General features: G+C 43.3%; 1 protein-coding gene across 1 annotated transcript in view; it reads right to left on the minus strand.

The window, feature by feature from the left end:
- The window catches only part of aarsd1 (alanyl-tRNA synthetase domain containing 1), a 44576-nt gene extending 23049 nt beyond the window's left edge, over positions 1-21527 (minus strand). Inside the window, exons 1-3 of the mRNA XM_072561542.1 lie at positions 21398-21527; positions 13217-13345; positions 1533-1692 (exon numbers count right to left, since the gene is read on the minus strand). Coding sequence (XP_072417643.1) covers positions 1533-1692; positions 13217-13345; positions 21398-21436 — 328 coding nt within the window. The 5' untranslated portion in view covers positions 21437-21527. The remainder of the gene's footprint in view (positions 1-1532; positions 1693-13216; positions 13346-21397) is intronic.
- Between the last annotated feature and the right edge of the window lie 1268 nt (positions 21528-22795).

Below are 22795 nucleotides of genomic sequence, written 5' to 3' on the forward strand. Positions count from 1 at the left end.
ATCTACCTTGACATCCGGAAGGCCTTTGACAAAGTGCTGACCAGGAGGCTGCTGAGTAGAATAAGGGCCCATGTTGTTAGAGGCAAGGCACTAGCTTGGATAGAAACTTGACAGTCTGGCAGAAAGCAGAGAATGGGGATAAAAGGGTCCTTCTCAGGATGGTTGCTGGTGACTAGTGGTGTTCCACAAGGAGCAGTGTTGGGACGACAACTTTTAGCTTTATACATTAATAGTATAGATGAAGGAACTGAGGGCATTCAGGCTATGTTTACAGATGATAGAAAGACAGATGGAGAGACAGGTAATATTGAGGAGGCAGGGAGGCTGCAGAAGGATTTGACAGGCTAAGAGAGTGGGCAAAGAAGTGGCAGATGGAATATAGTGCGGGAAAGTGTGAGGTCATGGATTTTGTTAGGAAGAATACAGGCATGGACTATTTTCTAAATGGGGAGAAAATTCAGAAATCTGAAATGCAAAGGGACTTGGGAATTCTAGTCCAGGATTCTTTTCAGGTAGATTCAGGATTCTTTGCAGATTGAGTCACTAGTTAGGAAGGCAAATACAATGTTGGCATTTATTTTGAGAGGACTGGATTATAAAAGCAGGGATGTACTTCTGAGGCTTTATAAAGCTCTGTCAGACCACATTTAGAGTATCGTGAGCAATTTTGGGACTCACATCTCAGGAAGGATGATCTGGCCCTGGAGCAGGTCCAGAGGAGGTTCATGAGAATGATCCCAGGAATGGAAGGCTTAACATGAAGAACATTTGAAGACTTTGGGTCTATATTGATGGAATTTTGAAGGATGAGGGGGGATCTAATTGAAACTTACAGAATACTGAACAGTCTGGACAGAGTGGACATTGGGAAGATGTTTCCATTGGTAAGAGAGACGAAGACCCGAGTGCACAGCCTTAGAGTAAAGGGAAGACCCTTTAGACCGGAGACAAGAGTAAACTTCTTCAGCCAGAGAGAGTGGTGAATCTATGGAATTCATTGTCACAGAAGGCTGTGGAGGCCAGATCATTGAGTATTTTAAAGACAGAGATAGATAGGTTCTTGATTGTCAAAGGGATCAAGGGTTTCAGGGAGAAAACAGGAAAATGGGTTGTGAAACCTATCAGCCATGATTGAATGGCAGAACAACACAATAGGCCAAATGGTCTAAGCAGTATAGTGGAATGTCAATACTGAAGACATTTTTAGTCCAAGTCTATGTCTAAAACTACAAAATTGTTAAGTCTCTCCAAGAAAGTTGCATTTTTAATCTTTAATTGAACAATTCAACAACACCTGTTGAGATATCAATTTATAATTGATCAATGAATGACAACAGCCTGAATGCTGTTAAATAATCAGCATTTGTGCTTACCTCTATGGTCCTTATCAATTTGTATAAATGAACTATGACAAAAAGGGATCTCAGAGCAGACAGATAGGAGGATGCTCCCACTGCTTTGAAGCAATAAATTAAGTGGCTTAGTTTAGAGAAACCAGAACACCCTAAAAATTCAATGAAACAGCTGAGTACCTGAATGTTGCTGCATGTGGTCAAATCGTCTTTCCCAGTCAATCTTCACCTGAACCTGAGATAAAGGCTCCAAGAGTGATTGCACAAAGTGAATAGCCTCTGGCCCATGTCTTGTCACTCGTAACACAGGAATGTCATTTATAAACCCACGGTCATCAGGCTTTAAGAAATAAATTATATGAAGTTTTCAAAACATTATTTTCATTGCTTTTTAAGCACAGGCAACATTTCAATTCCAACAATAATTAAAGCATTTCCAATATTCAACAGCAAATGAGAATTGACTTATCATGTCAATCTTTCTGCATTACTAGAGTCTCTATTTATATAGTCCAACCTCTAACATGGTTGATTGATCTATCTGGCACCAATAGCAGGGCAGAATTGATATGTGCTTGCCAGAAACCAATCAGATTGTTTCAAAAGCACATGGTAGCCAGTATTTCTATTACTGTTTCTACATTCATTTCATTTTATTAAATGGGTTCGGAATCTTCAATCAAATTATCAACCCAAATGGTTCCATATCAAATTCTCAGTTCACTTAACCTTAAACTCTGACTTAGACTTTTAGCCCATTTATTATAAGATATTAATTAGTATTGTGCTGTATGTTCTGTGGAACCAATCACTATCAGCTAACGATTGAGGTAGAATGCTCCAATTGATCTTCGTTTCTATATAAAGTCTCAGGCCCAGTTTGGTGAACAGCAGTAAAGGATTTGTGAAGGTTTGTAGCTCAGGTTGAGGTTTAGGGTGTAGGTTTGCTCGCTGAGCTGTAGGTTTGATATCCAGACGTTTCATTACCTGGCTAGGTAACATCATCAGTGGCGGCCTCCAAGTGAAGCGAAGCTGTTGTCTCCTGCTTTCTATTTATATCTTTCTCCTGGATAGGGTTCCTGGGGTTTGTGGTGATGTCATTTCCCATTTGTTTTCTGAAGGGTTGATAGATGGCATCTAGATCTATGTGCTTGTTTATGGCGTCGTGGTTGGAGTGCCAGGCTCTAGGAATTCTCTGGCATGTCTTTGCTTAGCCTGTCCCAGGATAGATGTGTTGTCCCAGTCATAGGACAAACAGGAAGAAAGTTAGCCACCAGGATACACAAACACCAGCTAGCCACAAAAAGACACAACCCTCTCTCCCTCATAGCCCTACACCAGGATGAAAAAAAACACCATTTCGACTGGGACAGGCTAAGCAAAGACATGCCAGAGAATTCCTAGAGGCCTGGCACTCCATCCACGACGCCATAAACAAACACATAGATCTAGATGCCATCTACCAACCCCTCAGAAAATGAACAGGAAATGACATCACCACAAACCCCAGGAATCCCTTCCAGGAGAAAGATATAAATAGAAAGCAGGAGACAACAGCTTCGCTTCACTTGGAGGTTGCCACTGATGATGTTACCTAGCCAGGTAACGAAACGTCTGGATATCAAACCTACAGCGCAGCGAACAAACCTACACCCTAAGCAGTAAAGGATGAATCAGTAGTGAGCCTTAACAAAAGACATTTGTCTTAACAAGAGGATGTAGTTTATTTATAATAGTTACATTATCTATTTAGATATAATTCCAAAGACTATCAAGAGTCAGCAATAGCGTGTCTGACTCCGCGAAGGATCTCAAACTAGGCTCTTCATTCTCCCTCCAAGAATGTGTGACATCAGAGTGCAAAGACCTTAACGCAATCACCAACATGAATCATTAGATCCTATAACATACCCCCTCAAGTTTTATTTGCTCCATTGTTAACATAAAACTACTTTTACATTTACCACTAGGCTCCTCCCCCAATAAGGCAAAAGTGAGGACTGCAGATGCTGGAAACCAGAGTCTAGATTAGAGTGGTGCTGGAAAAGCACAGCAGGTCAGGCAGCATCTGAGGGGCAGGAAAATCTCCTCCCTCAATAAGTCTATGACTTCACAAACCTGGGTGGTCTGATACTTCATAACTCTTGCATAAAGCATTCTCTTTAAACTTGGAAGAATGGCTGGTCTTTGGGTTTGAGGATTGTTGACCTTGATTCTGATCATCTGTAAATAATTTCTCCACTTGAAAAATTTTTCAGACTTAGGTATCCTTTGCAAAGGATGGAATTCCTGCTAAACCCACTACCCTATTGGAGAACCTTTAAATTTTCTTGAATTCATTTTGCAGAAGAACATTTCCTGCTAAATCAGTTGTTGCCCCATAGCATCATCTGCGATATGTTTAATCTCATGAATGTCCCTCATAGTAAACAGCTGTACAGCAGAAGAAACTACTTTCTTCCTTGGAGTATCCTTTTAGACGAAACAATTTCCTATTTTCATCCCATGTCCTGAATCTATGGCTGTTGGTCTGGCTTCCATTTGTTCCATGCAGCTCATCTGTATTTTTCAACTAAATATTTGAAAAGTCTGCTGAAATATCTGCGTTGAAGTATATAAGCTATTTACTTCAACCTGTTAATTTGGTTAGACATCTTAATTCACCGTTTTTCTGGGTGAATTAGTAATTTTCATATCTCCATGATATGACCTTAGCATCCTAGGATATTAAAGTAACTACAGAGATAGTTGATGGACCGGTTATAATTTTCTCCGAGTTGTTGGATTCTGAAAGGTCCTGGAGGACTAGAAAACCACCAATGTAGCACCCTTATAATTAATTAGGAAGATAGTTGAACAAAATGGTAACAATAGGCCAGTTAGTTTAGTATCTATCGCTGGGAAAATGTAAGAGTCTATTATAAAGGACACAATAGCAGTGCATTCAGGAATATATTATATAATCCAACAGAGTTAGTGAGATTTCATAAAGGAGAAATCATGCTTGACAAATTACTTGAGGAGGTAGCCAGCAGAATAGAAAAAGGAGAACTAGTAATTGTAATATATTTGAACTTGCAAATGGCACAAGGCATTTGACAACATTCAGTGCATTAGGTGCTTTAAAATAAGAATCTATGATGTTGGGGTAGTGTGTTAACATGCAGAGTGGATGGGGATCCAAAATGGCGGCAATCCAGCAAGTCTGAGTCTGTAGTGCTCTGCCCAAGACTCAGGCAAAATGGGCTGCCCGCCTCCACCACACCTGCCAAATCATTCAAAATAACTTTTATTCAATACAATTTTGCATCGAACTTGAGTAGTTTGGTGCTTTGCTAAAATTACTAACGGAAAGAATGCCCGCAGCTCGCAGCAGGCAGGAACCCCTCCCCCACCACCCCCCAGCTGCAGCAGAGATGTCCACAGCTACCCCAGGGACTTCCTAAGGTGGTGAGCCTTGTTGCTGTGATTACCAAGCTGGAAGAGAAGATCGACGTCTTCATAGAGGAGTCCAGAAGCAGGTGGGAGTCGCTCTCGGTCGTGCTGCAAAATCACGACCGAGATATTGAAAAGATTGAACATCGAGTTGGAGGGGTGGAGCTAAAGGCCGCGACCTCTGAGGCTGCTGTAGAATCGGCCGTGGGTCAGGTCCAGACTCTTGAACAGCGAGTCCGGGCCTTAGAAGATCACATCAACGACCTCGAGAATGGGGTCATCAAAAAAATATTTGTTTGCTGGGCCTTTCCGAACGGGAAGAGGAAGGCCAGATTGCAGTATTTTTGGAGCAGTGGCTCCCACAGATGTTGAAGCTGGAGGCTGGATCAGGCCTGGTGCGGGTAGAGTGGGCCCACCGGGTTGCTATACGTAGGCCCAGATCGGACCAGCGCCCCCACCCGGTCCTGTTCTGGCTTCACTTCTACAGAGAGAAGCAAAAGCTCTTAGAAGCCTCCAGAACCCTCGGGAAAGATCCCCCGCCATGACATATAAGGGATGCTGTTTCAGGATTTTTCCCCAGCTTTGGTCTGCAAGAGGAGGGCGTTTGATGAAACTAAGAAGTGTCTAAGGGACTTAAACATCCAGTACTCCTTGCACTACCCAGCGACGCTATGTTCTAACCATGAAGGATCCGTCTATAACTTTGGATCGCTGGAGAAGGCCAGGGAATTTTTGGACTATTTTAAATAGATTTAAGAATTAATCAGGGAGGTTGATGATGCTGTTCTTCCTCCCCCCCACCCCGGTCTACCCTTTTTTTTCCCCTTATTTCCTTTATTGTTTAATATCATCTCAGGGGGGTAGAGAGGGGGGTCTCGGACTTGCCTGGACAATTATGGTTAGTCATTCAATTAAATGGTGCACCTGGAATGTCAAGGGGAGTAATTCACCAATCGAAAGGAAGAAAATACTATCAAACCTCAAAAAAAAAGGGTTGATATAGCTCTCTTACAGGAGATACATTTATTGGATAAAGAGCACTTGAAATTACAAGAGTGAGGATTTGATCAGGCCTTCTTTTCATCTTTCAGTTCAAAAAGTAGGGGACTAGTCATTCTCATTCAGAAGAATCTCCCTTTCAAAATCTTAACTCAGACAAAAATTAATCTGGACGGTACATACTGATTAAAGCCCTTATGAATGGAGAGGAATATGGGATTTTGAATCTTTATTGTCCCCCAGCACATCCTTTCAAATTTATAATGGAAACATTTTCCAAACTGATGGCTTTTGGGGTTCGCTACACAATTATAGGAGGAGATTTTAATTGCATTGTGGACCCGGAGGTAGACAGGATACCCAAGAGTATTACGGGTGTATCCCCCAGATCCAGGCAATTGGCGGTTTTGAATAAAGAGCTAGGATTAGTAGATGCGTGGAGGTGCCTCCACCCGCAAGGCAGAGACTTCTCTTTTTATTCTAATCCACATAAGTGTCACACTAGAATTGATATGTTTTTTGCCCCTCAACTTTTTTGAATTCCATATTATCTTGTAAAATAGGTAATATAATAATTTCTGATCACACTGCCGTGCATATGGAAATCAAGACTAGTAACAATGAGATGGCTACCCGACATTGGGTTATGGATGCTGTCTTAACGAAGGATAGTAAATTTGTAAAATATTTCTCTCAAGACTTTTTGGAAATTAATTCAGGTATGGCTAGTAACTCACCGGTGATGTGGGAGACCATTAAGGTTTATGCGTGGGGTCTGATCATTGCATACTCGGCGACCCAGAAAAGACAAAAGGGAGAACAACAGTGTCTACTCGAGGCTCGCTTAAAGGCAGCTGAGACAGCGTACGTTGATAGGTCCTCTGTTGCTAAATTACAAAGGATTACAGCCCTTAGGACAGCCCTGAATACCGTGCTTACCCAAACGGCAAAGAGGGAAATATTATTTGCAAAGCAAAGACTACATGGATATGGCGATAAGCCTGGTAGATACCTAGCGTTTCTCGCAAGGATAAAAAGGCCCCTCAAACTATCACGTCCATCAGGGAAAGTGCTGGTACTTTGACTCACGATCATAAAAGGATCAACACAATCTTCAGGAAGTTTTACTTTGATTTGTATAACTCGCAGGATTGTGAAGCTAGAGCCAAGAAGATGGAGTCCTTTTTTAAAAGCCTGGCCTTTCCGGACTTAACCCCGGAACAGGTGTCGATCCTGAACGCTCCCTAACAACCCAGGAAGTACTTGACGCTATCAGGCAGCTGCAGAGCAGTAAAGCACGTGGCCCAGATGGACTTCAGGTTGAATTCTACAAAGAGTTTACAGGAGTACTAGCTGGTCCACTTATGGACATGTACAACTACTCATATCGTCAGGGCTGCCTCCCGCCTTCGTTGAGAGAAGCCAATATTTCTCTCATTCTCAAAAAAGGAAAGGACCTAGAAGATTGCACATCATACAGACCAATATCTTTGCTAAATGTAGATTTTAAAATTCTTTCTAAAACATTAACATTGAGGCTGGAGAGGGTACTGCCTCATAAAAGGGGACCAGACGGGATCTATCAAGGGCCATCAATCATCTAATAATATTAGAAGGGTTTTGAATGTGATTCAAGCCTGTCACCCCATTTGTGGGCGGCACGGTGGCACAGTGGTTAGCACTGTTGCCTCAGAGCGCCAGAGACCCAGGTTCAATTCCCGCCTCAGGCGACTGACTGTGTGGAGTTTGCACGTTCTCCCCGTGTGTGTGTGGGTTTCCTCCGGGTGCTCCGGTTTCCTCCCACAGTCCAAAGATGTGCAGTTCAGGTGAACTGGCCATGCTAAATTGCCCGTAGTGTTAGGTAAGGGGTAAACGTAGGGGTATGGGTGGGTTGCGCTTCGGTGGGTCAGTGTGGACTTGTTGGGCCGAAGGGCCTGTTTCCACACTGTAATGTAATGTAATCTAATCTAATCAGGAAATAATACCGGGAATAGTAGTCTCAGTGGATGCGGAGAAGGTATTTGACAGGATTGAATGGTCATATCTGTTCTATACATTGGAAAGGTTTGGTGTTGGAATGGTATTTGCTAAATGGGTCTCAACATTGTATAATGACCTTAAAAATGTGGTGTCACAGACACCACATTGAAATCCTGGAGGTCTAGGGGTATTTCCTGCTTAGGGGATCTGTTTGATGAGGGTGTCATGATGTCTTTTGAACAGCTGCACCAGAAATTTGGACTAACTAATGGAGACCTCTTTCGATACTTCCAAATTCGGCTTATGCCCGAAACGTCGATTCTCCTGTTCCTTTGATGCTGCCTGACCTGCTGTGCTTTTCCAGCAACACATTTTTAAGCTCTGATTTCCAGCATCTGCAGTCCTCACTTTCCCCTAATTGTATAATGACCCCAAAGCAGCCGTGATCACCAATTGTTTTGGCTTGGATAGTTTCAGTGTGGGTAGGGGCTGCTGTCAAGGATTCCTCTCTCACCGTTACTATTCACACTAATAATTGAGCCACTAGCAGGAGTTATACGGGCTGATTATAATGGCCCCGAGGGTTGGTACAGGTAAACATAAAATTACCCTTTATGCAAATGATGTTGTCCTTTTTCCTAGTAATCTTTTGATGTCTGTGCCCCGCCTGATCCAAGTTATTTAGTGCATTCTCAGGTTACAAAACTAATTTCTCAAAATCGGAGGCCATGCCGATGGGTGGTCTTGCTAATATGTCCCACTTATTGGACAGACCTCATTTTCCCTTTCGGTGGTCTCTGGAGAGTTTTTTATATTTAGGTATTTTTATCACCCCCATATTTGGTCAGCTATACAAGGTCAATTTTGTGCGGCTACTGGAAAGGATAAGGCAGGACCTTCAACGTTGGAGGGGATCTTCCAATTTCTTGGCTAGGTAGAATAGCTCTAATTAAAATAAATGTCTTGCCCCGTCTCTTATACCCTTTGAGAATGCTCCCGGTGATGCTGCCGAGGCCGGCATTATGCAAATTATATGGATGGCTTGGTTCTTTCATCTGGAATCATAGACATCCCCCTCATTAAGTTAAAGAAGCTACAGCTTCCACAAGCAAGGGGAGGGCTAGATTTTCCAGACTTTAGGAAGTATCCACTGAGTTCTCTATTAAGCTATATAGCCGATTGGGTCTCGTCTGACCCACAATCAATCTGGCTGGACATTGAGGCTTCTCAAACAAAGTGTCCTCTTATTAACCTCTTATTTTTAGATAAGATGAAAGTCATTATGGACCATTGTAAAAACCCTGTAGTATTAAACACAATTAAAGCCTGGAAGATAATGCAGCAAAACGAGGGTAATTCACATAAAACCTCCTCTTATACTCCTATAGTGGGGGCATGGGGTTTACAACCGGGGCTCACAGACACCACATTTAAATCCTGGAGGTCTAGGGGTATTTCCTGCTTAGGGGATCTGTTTGATGAGGGTGTCATGATGTCTTTTGAACAGCTGCACCAGAAATTTGGACTAACTAATGGAGACCTCTTTCGATACTTCCAAATTCGAGACTACGTAGAGATGAAGATTACGTTATTAGATAGTGTTTGGAAATCAGATAGGGAATGAAGAGTGTTGTGGCCAATGGGTTTACCCTCGGTCAGCACTCTCTATCATTTATTACATAATGAAGTTTCGGAAGACTTGGAACGATTGCTTAGAACATGGAATCAGGAATTGGGGTTGGAAATATCCACAGAAATGTGGGACGACATCTGGGAAAGTGCAAGAAAAATCTCCATCTGTAATAGAACCCAAGCCATTCAGTTAAAGATACTCCATAGGACTCATATAGCACTGGAACGATTGGCAAAATTTAGGGCAGGAGCATCTCCAATGTGTCCCAAATGTAAAATAGAGGTAGGCACTCTCGCACACTGCTTATGGACATGTCATAAGATCCGCAAATACTGGGTCAGAGTCGCAAATGCTTTGACAGAAGTCTTTGGAGCGGAAATTAGAGTAGATCCAGTATCTCTTCTCCTGGGCTTTTCGAGCTTGCCTTCTCTGGATGTGCACGGGAGGAAATTATTTTCCATTCTCTCCTCTTGTGCAAGGAAAAATATCTTCGTTAACTAGGTAGCTGAGGGCCTTCCAGGACTTTCGAATTGGCATAGGTTGATCGTGGAATGTATTCCCCTTGATTTCCTTACAAATATGGTGCACCAAAAAACTGAATTATTTTATAAAATATGGCAGCCCTTCCTGAATTATATAGATACAGATATTTCGGCCATTTTGTCAAGGGCTTTCATCTGGTTGTGGTAGCAGTTCTGGCTGGTCCGGAGGCCCTTGGGGGAAGGAATCCTGTATGAATACGTTCTGAGCATGTACTTCACTATTTAATTATTATGTTATCCTTTTTTTCTCTTGAGTAATGTAAGATATTTTATTATATGCTCTGGTTAGTTACAGGTTAGGTTAGTAGTTAGTTGAGTTTTGTTTTCTCCTTTTTTTCTTTATCGCTTTGTTTGTTAGGTTTTGGTTATTAATTATTTAATATTTAATTGTATATTAATGTTTGTATTTGTGTGCATTATTTTGTAAGTTTGTAAAAACATGTTAAATTTTCAATAAAAATGTCTATTAAAAACAAACATGCACAGTGGATCTGCCATGTATTGGACGAAGAGACAGAGACAGAGAGTGTTGAGATACAGGGGCACTTTCAGGATGGCAACCACTAAATAGTGAATTGCCAGTTACCAGTGCTGGGGCTACAACTTTGTATAGTTTGTATGAATGATTTGGATGAGGGAAATGAATGCAGCATCACTAAGTTTGCACATGATACAAAAATAGGTGGGAAGACAAGTGGTAAGGATGGCAAACCGTCTGCGGAGAGATATAGACAGGTTGAGAGACTGGGCAAAAAAGTTGGCAGATGGGATAATAATTTGGAAAGTGTGAGATTATGCACTTTTGCAGGAAGAACAGAAAGCTGCACCACAGAGATCTGAAGTCCTCATGCATAAACCACAACAGACTAACATTCAATTTCAGTAAAAGTAGTGAAGACAAATGGAATATTGGCCTCTATTCCAAGTGGAATGGAGTATAAAAATATGGAGGTCTTGCCAAAACTATACAAGACCCAAGTTTGACTACATTTAGAATATGGTAAACAGTGGTAGAGGATGAACCACTTGTGAGCCTTAAAAAAGAGGCACTTGCTTTAACAACAAAATGCAGATTAATGCGTAATAGCAATATGCAATACATACAAGTTAAATTGGCTAGTTGGACATCACACACAAGATTATCAGGAGCCAGGAATGACACATTGTATCCTAGTGGAATCTCAAACTAGATTCTTCATTCTTCCCCAAGGCTGCATGGCATCATCGGATTGGGTGAAGCTTAATGCAGGTTAATGTTAACACTAACCTTTCTAAACCATTACCCTAAAGAACAACCAGAAATTGGTGCATTTTCACAGTTCATAGAGTCAGAGATCTGCAGCACATCGCGTCCGTGCCTGTCAAAAACAACTGCCTAACTATCTAACAGGAATCATGCCAACCCTATGAAATCTGTCAGCACTTCAAAATTTGGTTTTAGACTCCAAACATTGGGGGCACAGTGGAAATCAATGTAATGACACATGCACAATTATGCCCATCTTTCAAAAAGGCAGTTATTAAAAGTGAAATTAAAATTTATTAAGGACAAGGTCAAGAAGCAGTTATGATCTAATCTGTTCCTAAGCAACACCGGGCACCAAGATTCTATCATCCAAACAACATGAGTTTACAGTTATGCGACTACATCACAGACTTCAAAATTGTTTAAAGCTCCCCACAAGACAAGTTCACTCCTGCTACTTTTAATCACTAATCTCACTGCAGTTAAACTGTCACTTTCACATCCTCCAAAAGATAATATTAGTAGACCCAGAATGATGTCTTAAATTAGGTTTAATCTTAAAAAAAAAGGAAAGGAAGGAGGTTTGCAGATATTTTACTTCAAAATGGCCTGGGTTGTAAATCTGGTCTTCTGCCTATTCTAGAAGGTCATGTAACTTTTTTGGGGGAGGGCATGGTGTATTGTTGGTATCATTTATATTGTGATTGACAAGGGATCACAGACTCTAAGGACCAGACTTTTCTTTCTATCATTGTTCATATGTATCACTACAAATCACTTGAAAAATGTGCAATTCTGGTCTCCCTCCTATCGAAAGGATGTTGCGAAACTTGAAAGGGGTCAGAAAAGATTTACATGGTCATTGCCAGGGTTGGAGGGTTTGAGCTACAGGGAGAGGCTGAACAGGCTGGGGCTATTTTCCCTGGAGCATTGGAGGCTGAGGGGTGACCTTATAGAAGTTTATAAAATCATGAAGGACATGGATATGGTAAATAGATAAGGTCTTTTCCCTGGGATACAGGAGTCTAGAACTACAGGGCATAGGTTTAAGGTGAGATGGGAAAGATTTAAAAGGGACTTAAGCGGCAACATTTTCACAGAGGGTGGTGCGAGAGGCAGAATGAGCTGCCAGAGGAAGTGGCGGAGGTTGGTACAATTACAACATTTAAAAGGCATCTGGATGGGTATATGAATAGGAAGGCTTAGACGGATATGGGCCAAGTGGGACTAGATTAATTTAGATTATCTGGTCAGAATGGATGAGTTGGATGAAAGGGTCTGTTTCTGCGCTGTACATCTCTATGATTCTATGACTCTTAATTAGCTCTTAAATAAGATAAAATGTGGACAGTTTGAGGTACAGAGCTGGCTTTATACACGAGCAACATGGGCAATGCCCAGGGCACCTATCAAGAGTGAATGAGTGCCAGGTGGTCAGAGGTGTGCTGTATCCTTCACTCCCCTGTATCACTGTTGCTCTTTATAGACTATTGCTTTCACCCAGCTCCCCAATACTCTCTCTCAGCTCTTGTTCTCTCCAGCTTCATCTCCTGCCAGAGACAGACAAACTTTGCAGTAAGAAGCAGACAGATCCATCTCACTGATATCTGTAAGCAAATAGTTATTTTTAAGTATGTCACTGAAACATATTGTACATATATTGTGTTATAATTTAGATGGGTGGAAGGACTGTCCATCATTACTTATACATTTTAAAAGGTGCCCTTCAACTAAGTAAGTCTGAGAACCTACCTTAAACCATCCAGCTCTTTAAAAACACACTGCAACCCCTGCAGTGATTTTAAAGGTATCAGGAACAGTTGCACATAAACAAATCAGCCAACACTATGGCTTCTCTCACCAAGATGGTAGGTCTACATTATTCAGCAACAGGAAGTCGCACTGAAACTAAAAGCATTTTTGCTTGAGACAATCCAACACTGCATCTCCAAATGCAGAAAGTGCACTCACCCCAACTCCCAATTTACAGCAGAAATAAAGGCAACCCTATGAGAAACAAACCACTGACCTGTCCACCTCCCTCTGGAAACAGCAGAGTGTCCTCAAGAATCACGTTAAAACCTTTCAGAGTTTCTTTTTTCCCATTCACAGTGATTTTCAACTCTGCTGGAGTACACGATACCACCAAGGTCTCAAACTGAAATAAAAGGCATCATACAAATAAGACATAAGCTGCGAGAAAATCTAGAAAAACAGGATTAGGGTATTATACTGCAAAGGCACACATATTATAGTTGTTAATAAAATAAAAAAAGGTGTACATGTGCACCAGTGAAAAGACTGAAATACATGTAGAAATTTCTAGTACACAACAGGTCACTCAGCATTTGCAGAAAGTTAAAAATCACACAACACCAGGTTATAGTCCAACAGGTTTATTTGAAAATACAAGCTTTCGGAGCACTGCTCCTTCATCGGGTAACTTTTGGGGCAGGATCATAGGACACAGAATTTATAGTAAAAGATCGATGTCTCATATAACTGATGTTTTGTATTGAACCACCCTAGATTGCTGTTAAGTCTTTAATCACTTAGAATGGAGATACAGGTTTCAATTGATTAATATGTAAATCGCTTCTTTCAAGTCACAGTCCCGAGACAACTTAAGGTTTTATCAGTATATAAAAAAGTGACATCTCAGCTCAGACAATGCATTAAAGGTGTGAGATTAGAGTCTGCCTGTATCCCAACCTTGAGTCAGACTGTTTCTATTTCCACCATGTCACATGGACTGACTGCCTGCAGAGTGTGCACTTTTTGAACAAAATAGCATGTATCTGCAAATACAAATTCACCCCATGGACCTAAATGTGGGTGTGCGTGTGTGTGTGTGAGAGTCAGAGAGTATCTGTGTGTGTGCACGCGCTTGACAGAGTGTGCAAGTGAGTATATGCCCGTGCGAGGGTGTGCGTGCATGCATGAGAGAGTGAGCAGCCATCCTCTTGGGTACCAAGCTTGGCTATCAGCCACTGCCTCAACCAGGATCTTGGGTTCATGTCACGACACAGGGGAACTCACTACACTATACACTCCCTCTCACACACACTGAAGCAGACATACATACAAACACACACACACAAGCAGACATACATACAAACACACATGCAAACACATTCTCTTACACACAATCACATTCACACAGACCCTGTCTCTCTCTTACACACACACATAATCTGCAGGCAGTCAATCCATGTAACATTTTATAAATTCCTACTTTGGAAAGAGAACGAGTCTGACTCAAGGTTGGGATACAGACAGACTCTAACCTCACACCTTTAATACATTGCCTCAACTAAGGTCAACTTTTTTTATATTGATAAAACCTTAAGTTGTCTTGGGACTGTGACTCAAAGAAGTTCTGGGATTTACTTATTAATCAATCAAAACCTGCATCCCCATTTTAAGTGATTAAACCAGCACAGTGACTCAGTGGTTAGCACTGCTGCCTCACAGCACCAGGGTCCCAGGTTCGATTCCAGCCTTCGGCGAATGTCTGTGTGGAGTTTGCACATTCTCCCCGTGTCTGCATGGGTTTCCTCCAGGTGCTCCGATTTCCTTCCACAGTCACAAAGATGTGTAGGTCAGGTGAATTGGCCATGCTAAATTACCCATAGTATTAGGTGCATTAGTCAGAGGGAAATGGGTCTGGATAGGTTACTCTTCGGAGGGTCGGTGTGGACTGGTTTGGCCGAAGGGCCTATTTCCACACAGTAGGGAATCTAGTTTTTTTAAAAAAAACACTTAACTGCAATCTAGGTTGGTTCAATATGTATGACACTTTAATCTTTTACAATAAATTCTGTGTCCTATGATCCTGCCCCAAAAGTTACCCGATGAAGGAGCAGTGCTCCGAAAGCTTGTATTTTCAAATAAACCTGTTGGACTATAACCTGGTGTTGTGTGATTTTTAACTTTGTCCACCCCAGTCCAACACTAGCACCTCCACATCATGGCTACCATTTGTTGAAAACCTGGTTATGGCATTTAAAAGATCAGACAATCCAACAGATCTTTGGCTAAGAGATAAACAGGTGTTTTTGTAAGATTAGAAGAAAAACTGTTTTCTCCTGTTCCCAATGTAGCTCGTTGAGTCACGCAGCATTAGTTGCCGAAGGTCTATCTACTCAGGAAGAGACATGCTTGGACCTGCCCAGTGCCTGCTGACCTTCCAGAGCAAAGACAACGGAGTGGTGCAAACCAGCACATTTCAAGTGCTGAGGTATACATCTTAAAGCTTGGGGCAACTGTCTGAACTGTAGATTTGGAAAAGCTACAAAAGCTGCCAAAACACACCAAAGAGGTGGAAAACCTGGCGGCATATTTGACGCAAAATTCATATCATAAATATAAAATCTAATATTAGATATAGTAAGAGAATTTAGTGTGCTAAGCGCTATACTAACTGTAATTGAAGTGTATTGCACTTTATGTAATAATTAGAATTTTACATGTAATGTACTTTTGAAAATACATTGTATGAGAATAGGGGGAGGGACAAAGACCAAGAGGCACCAATCACAGGTCTTGGGCTGAGAATTGATCTGTAAATTGATATTAAAGTTTTGTTTTAAGGCTTCACTGCAGCCAATGTGACAACTGTCATACAGAAATTATTTGGAAATCACAACACTTCTTACTTTCAATAACACACAAAGCCACTGTGTCAGTGTGGACATCACCACGTGGTTGATTTAACTGAGCCTGCAATTACCTCTACATTTACTTTAAGTCAGAAATATTTTGACACAATGACAATGAAGAAACAGTGTTAACAGTTTCTAAGCAAGATGTTGTGTGGCATTAGATGAACTTGTAGGTACTGGTGATAGTAAGGACTGCAGCTGCTGGAAGTCAGGGTCGATAAAAAGTGGAGCTGGAAAGGAACAGCAGGTCACAGTATTGGAGGGAAGGGGGTGGGGGGAATATAGTGGGGGAGGGGAGACGGGGAGGGGAGACGGGGAGGGGAGACGGGGAGGGGAGACGGGGAGGGGAGACGGGGAGGGGAGACGGGGAGGGGAGAGACGGGGAGGGGAGAGACAGGAAAGGGAGAGGAGAGTTGGGGGGAGGAAGTCAGGTCAGGGAGAGAGGAAACAGGATGGGGGAGAGAGGAGAGTTGAGGGGAGTCAGGGTGGGGACGGAGGGGAGTCAGGGTGGGGACGGAGGGGAGTCAGGGTGGGGACGGAGGGGAGTCAGGGTGGGGACGGAGGGGAGGCAGGGTGGGGACGGAGGGGAGGCAGGGTGGCAGGAGAGGGGAGACGGAGAGGGAGGGGAGATGGGTGACTGGGGGAGGGGGTGAGATTGAGTGGGGGAAGGAGAAATGGAAAAGGGGAGATGGGGGGGGAAAGTGGAGGAATTGTAGAATCCCTAGAGTGTGGAAACAGGCCCTTCGGCCCAACAAGTTCACCTCGATCCTCCGAATAGTAACCCACCCACCCCTATTCCCCTACCCCCCAGTCTAATACATCTAACCTACACATCCCTGAACACTATGGGCAATTTAGCATGGCCAATTCAACTAACCTGCACATCTTTAGACTGTGGGAGGAAACTAGAGCACACCAAGGAAACCCACACAGACACAAGGAGATTGTGCAAACTGGGATGAACAAACAGGTGCTCACCTTATCCTTAATGCTTGCAAATTGTGCATTACTAGTGACACTTGCTTCTCTCAAACATTTTTTTAAGCAAAAGGAACATTTTAAGTTTATAACACGAGGGCAAAGTGCTGGTGCTGCAGCTTTAATGATAAATATGTTGGAAGCAGTAGACTGGGTAATGCATTCAAATACATTTAGCTTTTTTTTATCTTGATGGATATTAGTAGCATGACCTAGAATCAATCCAGGAAGCACCATGTCCAAGAGAATTAGCATCTTCAAATCTGCACGATGGCTGGTGCAGAATATACTTGTTACTTTAAGGGACAGTAAAGCTAAAGAGCTCTGGAGAAGAGTTAAATGTAAATATATGTCATGAAAATATCCATGCTTCTTATTGTACATGACAATTTGTAATTTTGTTTTTGTAGATCCATGATGCCCAGAAGGCATCTGAACATTTTCTACACATCATGCTTTGCTGCTTCCTGAAGAGTACTCTGGTGATCACGGAATTTTCCGGGCATAGTACAGAATGTCAGCCCTTCCCTTCCAATGGCAATCTCTACATCAGTTTGTTGTTCAATTATAATCTGGATCTGCCAATTATTTGTGGGTGGCTCACATTATAGAAACATTTACACAAAGGTAGCTATATAAATGTTTATGTACATACACCATAAAGGCACATTAAACTGTAAATGTACCATTATCTTAATGTAATTTCTTTACCTTGAAAAACTGCCCTCATTATTTCCTTCATCGTCTTCTGATCTCAACAAAATCTCTACAAATTAGTACCCCTCTGGTTCAAGTGAAGACCATCCTGTTTGTAGAGGACAGTCTTCACTTGAACCTCTACAAACAACACGATCTTCACTCGAACCAGAGGGGTACTAATATCCTGGGTTGAAAATTTGCTAGTGCTATTCGGGTAGATTTAAACTAGCTCAGCAGAGGGGTGGGAACCTGTGTTGTAGTTCCAGTGTACAGGTGAATGAGAGTAGGGAGGACATGGACAGGACTTCATGGTCACACGAGTGTGTTGGCAGACAGCAAGCTGGTTTGAAGTGTGTCTGCTTTAATGCCAGGAGTATCTGGAATAAGGTAGGTGAGCTTGCAGCATGGAAAGGTACCTGGGACTTCGATGTTGCAGCCATTACTGAGACATGGTTAGAGCAAGGTCAGGAATGGATGTTGCAGGTTCCAGGGTTTAGATCTTTCATTAAGGTCAGGGAAGGTGGCAAAAGAGGGGGAGGTGTGGCTTTTTAAATCAAGGACAGTATAACGGTGGTTGAAAGAAAATTTGATGAGGACTTGTCTACAGAGGTGGTATGGTCTGAGGTGAGAAACAGGAGAGGAGAGGTCACACTACTGGGAGTTTTTTTTATAGACCTCCGCAAAGTTCCAGAGACGTGGAGGAGAGGATTGGCAAATCGATTCTGGGCACGAGTGAAAGGAACAGGGTTGTCATTATGGGGGAAGTTAATCTCCATTGACTAGAAATTCTATAAGACTAGTACATCGGATGGATCAGTTTTTGTCCAATGTGTGCAGGAGGGTTTCCTGACATCGTATATCAAAGAAGAAAGTGAGGACTGCAGATGCTGGAGTACCAGAGTTGAAAAATGTTGTGCTGGCAAAACACAGCAGGCCAGGCAGCATCCTTCTTCAGGAAGGGCTTAGGCCCAAAACGTCGATTCTCCTGCTCCTCGGATGCTGCCTGGCCTGCTGTGTTTTTCCAGCACGACATAGTATATCAACGGGCCGACAAGAGGGAGGCCACACGTGATCTGGTACTTGGTAATGAACCAGGCCAGGTGTTTGATTTAGTGGTAGGTGAGCACTTTGGAGAGAGTGACCATAATTTGGTAATGTTGAGTTTAACGATAGAAAGGGATAGGTGCATGCCACAGGGCAAGAGTTATAGTTGGGGGAAGGGCAATTATACAGCTATTAGGCAAGACTTAGGTGGCACAGAATGGGACAGCAAAATGCAGGGGATGGGAACAATCGAAATGTGGAGCTGGTTTAAGGAACAGATATTGCACGTCTTTGATAGGTATGTCCCTGTCAGGCAAGGAGGAAGTGATAAGGTAAGGGAACCGTGTTTTACTAAAGAAATTGTAGCTCTTGTCAAGCGAAAGAGGGAGGCTTATGTGACGTTGAGGCAAGTTGGTTCAGATGGGGTGATGGAAAGTTACAGAGTAGCTTGGAAGGATTTAAAGAGAGAGTTAAGAAGAGCAAGGAGGGGACATGTGCAGTCTTTAGCAGGTAGAATAAAGGAGAACCCTAAAGCTTTCTATAGACAGAGGAATAAAAGGATGACTAGGGTAGGAATAGGGCCAGTCAAAGACAGAAATGGGAATTGCATGTGGAGATCGGAGAGGTGCTAAACAAATATTTCTCATCTGTTTTCACTCAGGAAAGGGAGAATATTGTAGAGGAGAAGACTGAGATACAGGCTATTAGACTTGAAAGGTTTGAGGTTAGAAAGGAGGTGTGAAAGTAGTTAAGTCCCCTGGGCTAGATGGAACTTTTCCGAGAATTCTCTGGGAAGCTAGGAAGGAGATGGCCGGGCCTTTGGCCTTGATCTTTGAGTCATCATTGCCAACAGATTTAGTACCAGAGGACTGAAGGATTGCAAATGTTGTGTCCTTTGTTCAAGAAGGGCAGTAGGAACAACCCAGATAATTACAAACCAATGAGCTCTACATCTGTTGTGGGAAAAGTTTTGGAAAGGATTACAAGAGATAGGATTTATAATCATCTAGCAAGCAACAATTTAATTGGAAATAGTCAACATGGATTTGTCAAGGGCAGGTGGTGCCTCACAAACCTCATTGAGATTTTTGAGAAGGTGACCAAGCATGTGGATGAGGGTAGGGCAGTTGATGTGGTATACATGGACTTCAGCAAAGTCCTTGATAAGGTTCCACATGGTAGGCTACTGGAAAAAATATGGAAGCATGGCATTGAAGGCGATTTAGCAGTTTGGGTTAGAAACTGGCTTACTGCAAGAAAGCAATGAGTGGTGGTTGATGGAAAATATTCAGTCTGGAGTCCAGTTACTAGTTGTGTGCCACAAGGATCTGATTTGGGACCACTGCTGTTTTGTTACTTTTATAAACAACTTGGGCGCAGGCATAAGTGGATGGGTTAGTCAGTTTGCAGATGACACTAAAGTCGTGGAGTGGTGGACAGTGTGGAAAAATGTTGCACGTTGCAGGGAGACTTGGACAAACTGCAGAACTGGGCTGAAAGGTGGCAAATAGAGTTGAATGTAGATAAATGTGAGGTCATTCACTTTGGGAAGAATAACAGGAAGGCAGAATACTAGGTGAATGCAAAGATTCTTGGTAGTGTGGATGTGCATAGATCTTGGTGTGTATGTACATAGATACCTGAAAGTTGCCACCCAGGTTGATAGTGCTGTTAAGAAGGCATACAGTGTGTTAGGTTTTATTGGTAGAGGGACTGAGTCGTGATGTCATGATGCAAGTGTACAAAACGCTAGTGCTGCCACACTTGGATATTGTGTACAGTTCTGGTCGCCATATTTCGGGAAGGATGTGGAAGCATTGGAAAAGGTGCAGAGGAGATTTACCAGGTTGCCTGGTTTGGAGGGAAGGTCTAACGAGGAAAGGCTGAGAGACATTGAAGAGAAGAAGGCCAAGAAGTGATTTAATAGAGACATACAAGATGATCAGAGGATTAGATAAAGTGGACAGTGAGAGTCTTTTTTCCTAAGATGATGATGTCAGCTTGTACAAGGGGGCATAGCTGCGAATTGAAAGGTGATGGATTGAAGACAGATGTCAGAGGCAGGTTCTTTACTCAGAGAGTAGTAACGGCTTGGAATGCCCCTCCTGCCAATGTAGTTACTTCAGCCACATTAGGGAGATTTAAACAGTCCTTGGATAAGCACATGGATGATGGAATACCGTAGGGTGATGGGATTAGGTTAGTTCATAGGACGGTGCAACATGCAGGGCGAAAGGCCTGTTCTGCACTGTATTGTTCTATGTTCAATGATCTGTATAACCAAGTCAAATTTGAAGACCAAAGCAAGGTAGGACGCAATGGATAGTTATAAAAATGATTCTGGATTAGTGGTGCTGGAAGATCACAGCAGTTCAGGCAGCATCTAAGGAGCTTCGAAATCGATGTTTCGGGCAAAAGCCCTTCATCAGGAATAAAGGCAGTGAGCCTGAAGCGTGGAGAGATAAGCTAGAGGAGGGTGGGGGTGAGAGGAGGGTGGGGGTGAGAGGAGGGTGGGGGTGGGGTGGAGGGTGGGGGTGGGGGTGAGAGGAGGGTGGGGGTGGGGGTGAGAGGAGGGTGGGGGTGGGGGTGAGAGGAGGGTGGGGGTGGGGGTGGGGTGGGGGTGGGGGTGGGGTGGGGGTGGGGGTGGGGGTGGGGGTGGTTGGAGGGTGGGGGTGGGGGTGGGGTGGAGAGGGGGTGGGGTGGAGAGGGGGTGGGGTGGGGGTGGGGGTGCAGAGGGGGTGGGGTGGGGGTGCAGAGGGGGTGGGGGTGCAGAGGGGGTGGGGGATGGGGAGGGGTTTTCGCCGTCCTCTCTGGTTTATTCTTACCTCCTTCATGTAGCATTGCTTCTGACATTGAAAAGCCATCGCTTAACACTTTCTCCTCAACGGCTACTGGGGTATGCGCGGAGCGGGTCGCGGAACATGCGCAGAGTGGAGTACAGAGCAGATCGCGGGACATGCGCAGAGCGGAGTACGGAGCCAGTCGCGGGACATGCGCAGAGCGGAGTACGGAGCCAGTCGCGGGACATGCGCAGAGCGGAGTACGGAGCCAGTCGCGGGACCTGCGCAGAGCGCTGTACCGTGCAGTCCAGGGACATGCGCAGAGGTAGTACGGAACGGCCCTTGGGACATGTGCCCTCTCGCGTTTCAGCTGCTGCTCCATTATCATCATTTTGAACTGTTAATGGTAACTTAACACAGCTCCTGCTTTCTTCAACGGAAGAACACCTTAAATAATTCAGTTATTCATTATAATGCAGCCAGTGCAAATATATTACTGGAAAAGAATTAGGTGTGAAATAATGTATATCTAATTATTGCAGTGTGTTAGAATCTGTACAATGTAGAGAGGCCAATCAGCCCATCGAGTCTGCACCAACCCTGCACAGTGCATCCCACCCAGATTCAACCCCCACACTATACGGGTAACCTCGTCTTTACCATGGCAAATCCACCTAATCTGCATATCTTTTGGAATCTGGGAGGAAACTGGAGCATCCAATGAAAACCCACAGAGACATGGGGAGAAAATGCAAACTTCACACAGACAAAAGTCTCCCAAGGCTGGAATGGAACCCAGGTCCCATGAGGCAGCAGTGCTAACCAATGTGCCACCGTATGTTCAGGCCCTAAAATTATTGAACTCGATGTTAGGTCCTGAAGGCTGCAGAGCCCTCAAACAGAAAATGAGATGATGTTGTTCCAGCTTGCCAAGAACTTTTCTCAAGCACTGAATCAACCCTGTATCAGAAATGTTGCCCAGACATCACAGTGGTGTGTTGAAGAGGCAAGCAACTAGAAGCTCAGGGTCACTGTTATGGACAGAACGTATATAATCCACAAAGCAGTCATTCATTCTGCCTTTCAATTTCCCAATGTGGAGAAAAAAACATTGTAAGCAGTGAATACAGTAGACTAGATTGAGTACATTGCTGTTTCACCTGGAAGGTGTGTCTGGAACCTTGCAGAGTGAGGAAAGAGGAGATAAACAGGCAGTTGTTACACTTGCAATTGCATGGCAAGGTGCCATAGCGGTATAGGGTGGTGTTGGGAGTGGACCAGGGTGGCCAGGAGAGAATGATCGTTATGAAATTTTGACAAGGGACAGGAGGGGAATATGTGTCAGGTGATGTCATCCCACTGGAGGTGAGGGAATTGGCAGTTTATGAAGAAGCAGAAGTTGTCAACTCAGAAATTCTGTCTTTCAAATAAGAGAATAAACTA

Source organism: Chiloscyllium punctatum, chromosome 42 (genome assembly GCF_047496795.1).
Source record: "Chiloscyllium punctatum isolate Juve2018m chromosome 42, sChiPun1.3, whole genome shotgun sequence".
Taxonomy (NCBI): Eukaryota; Metazoa; Chordata; class Chondrichthyes; order Orectolobiformes; family Hemiscylliidae; genus Chiloscyllium; species Chiloscyllium punctatum.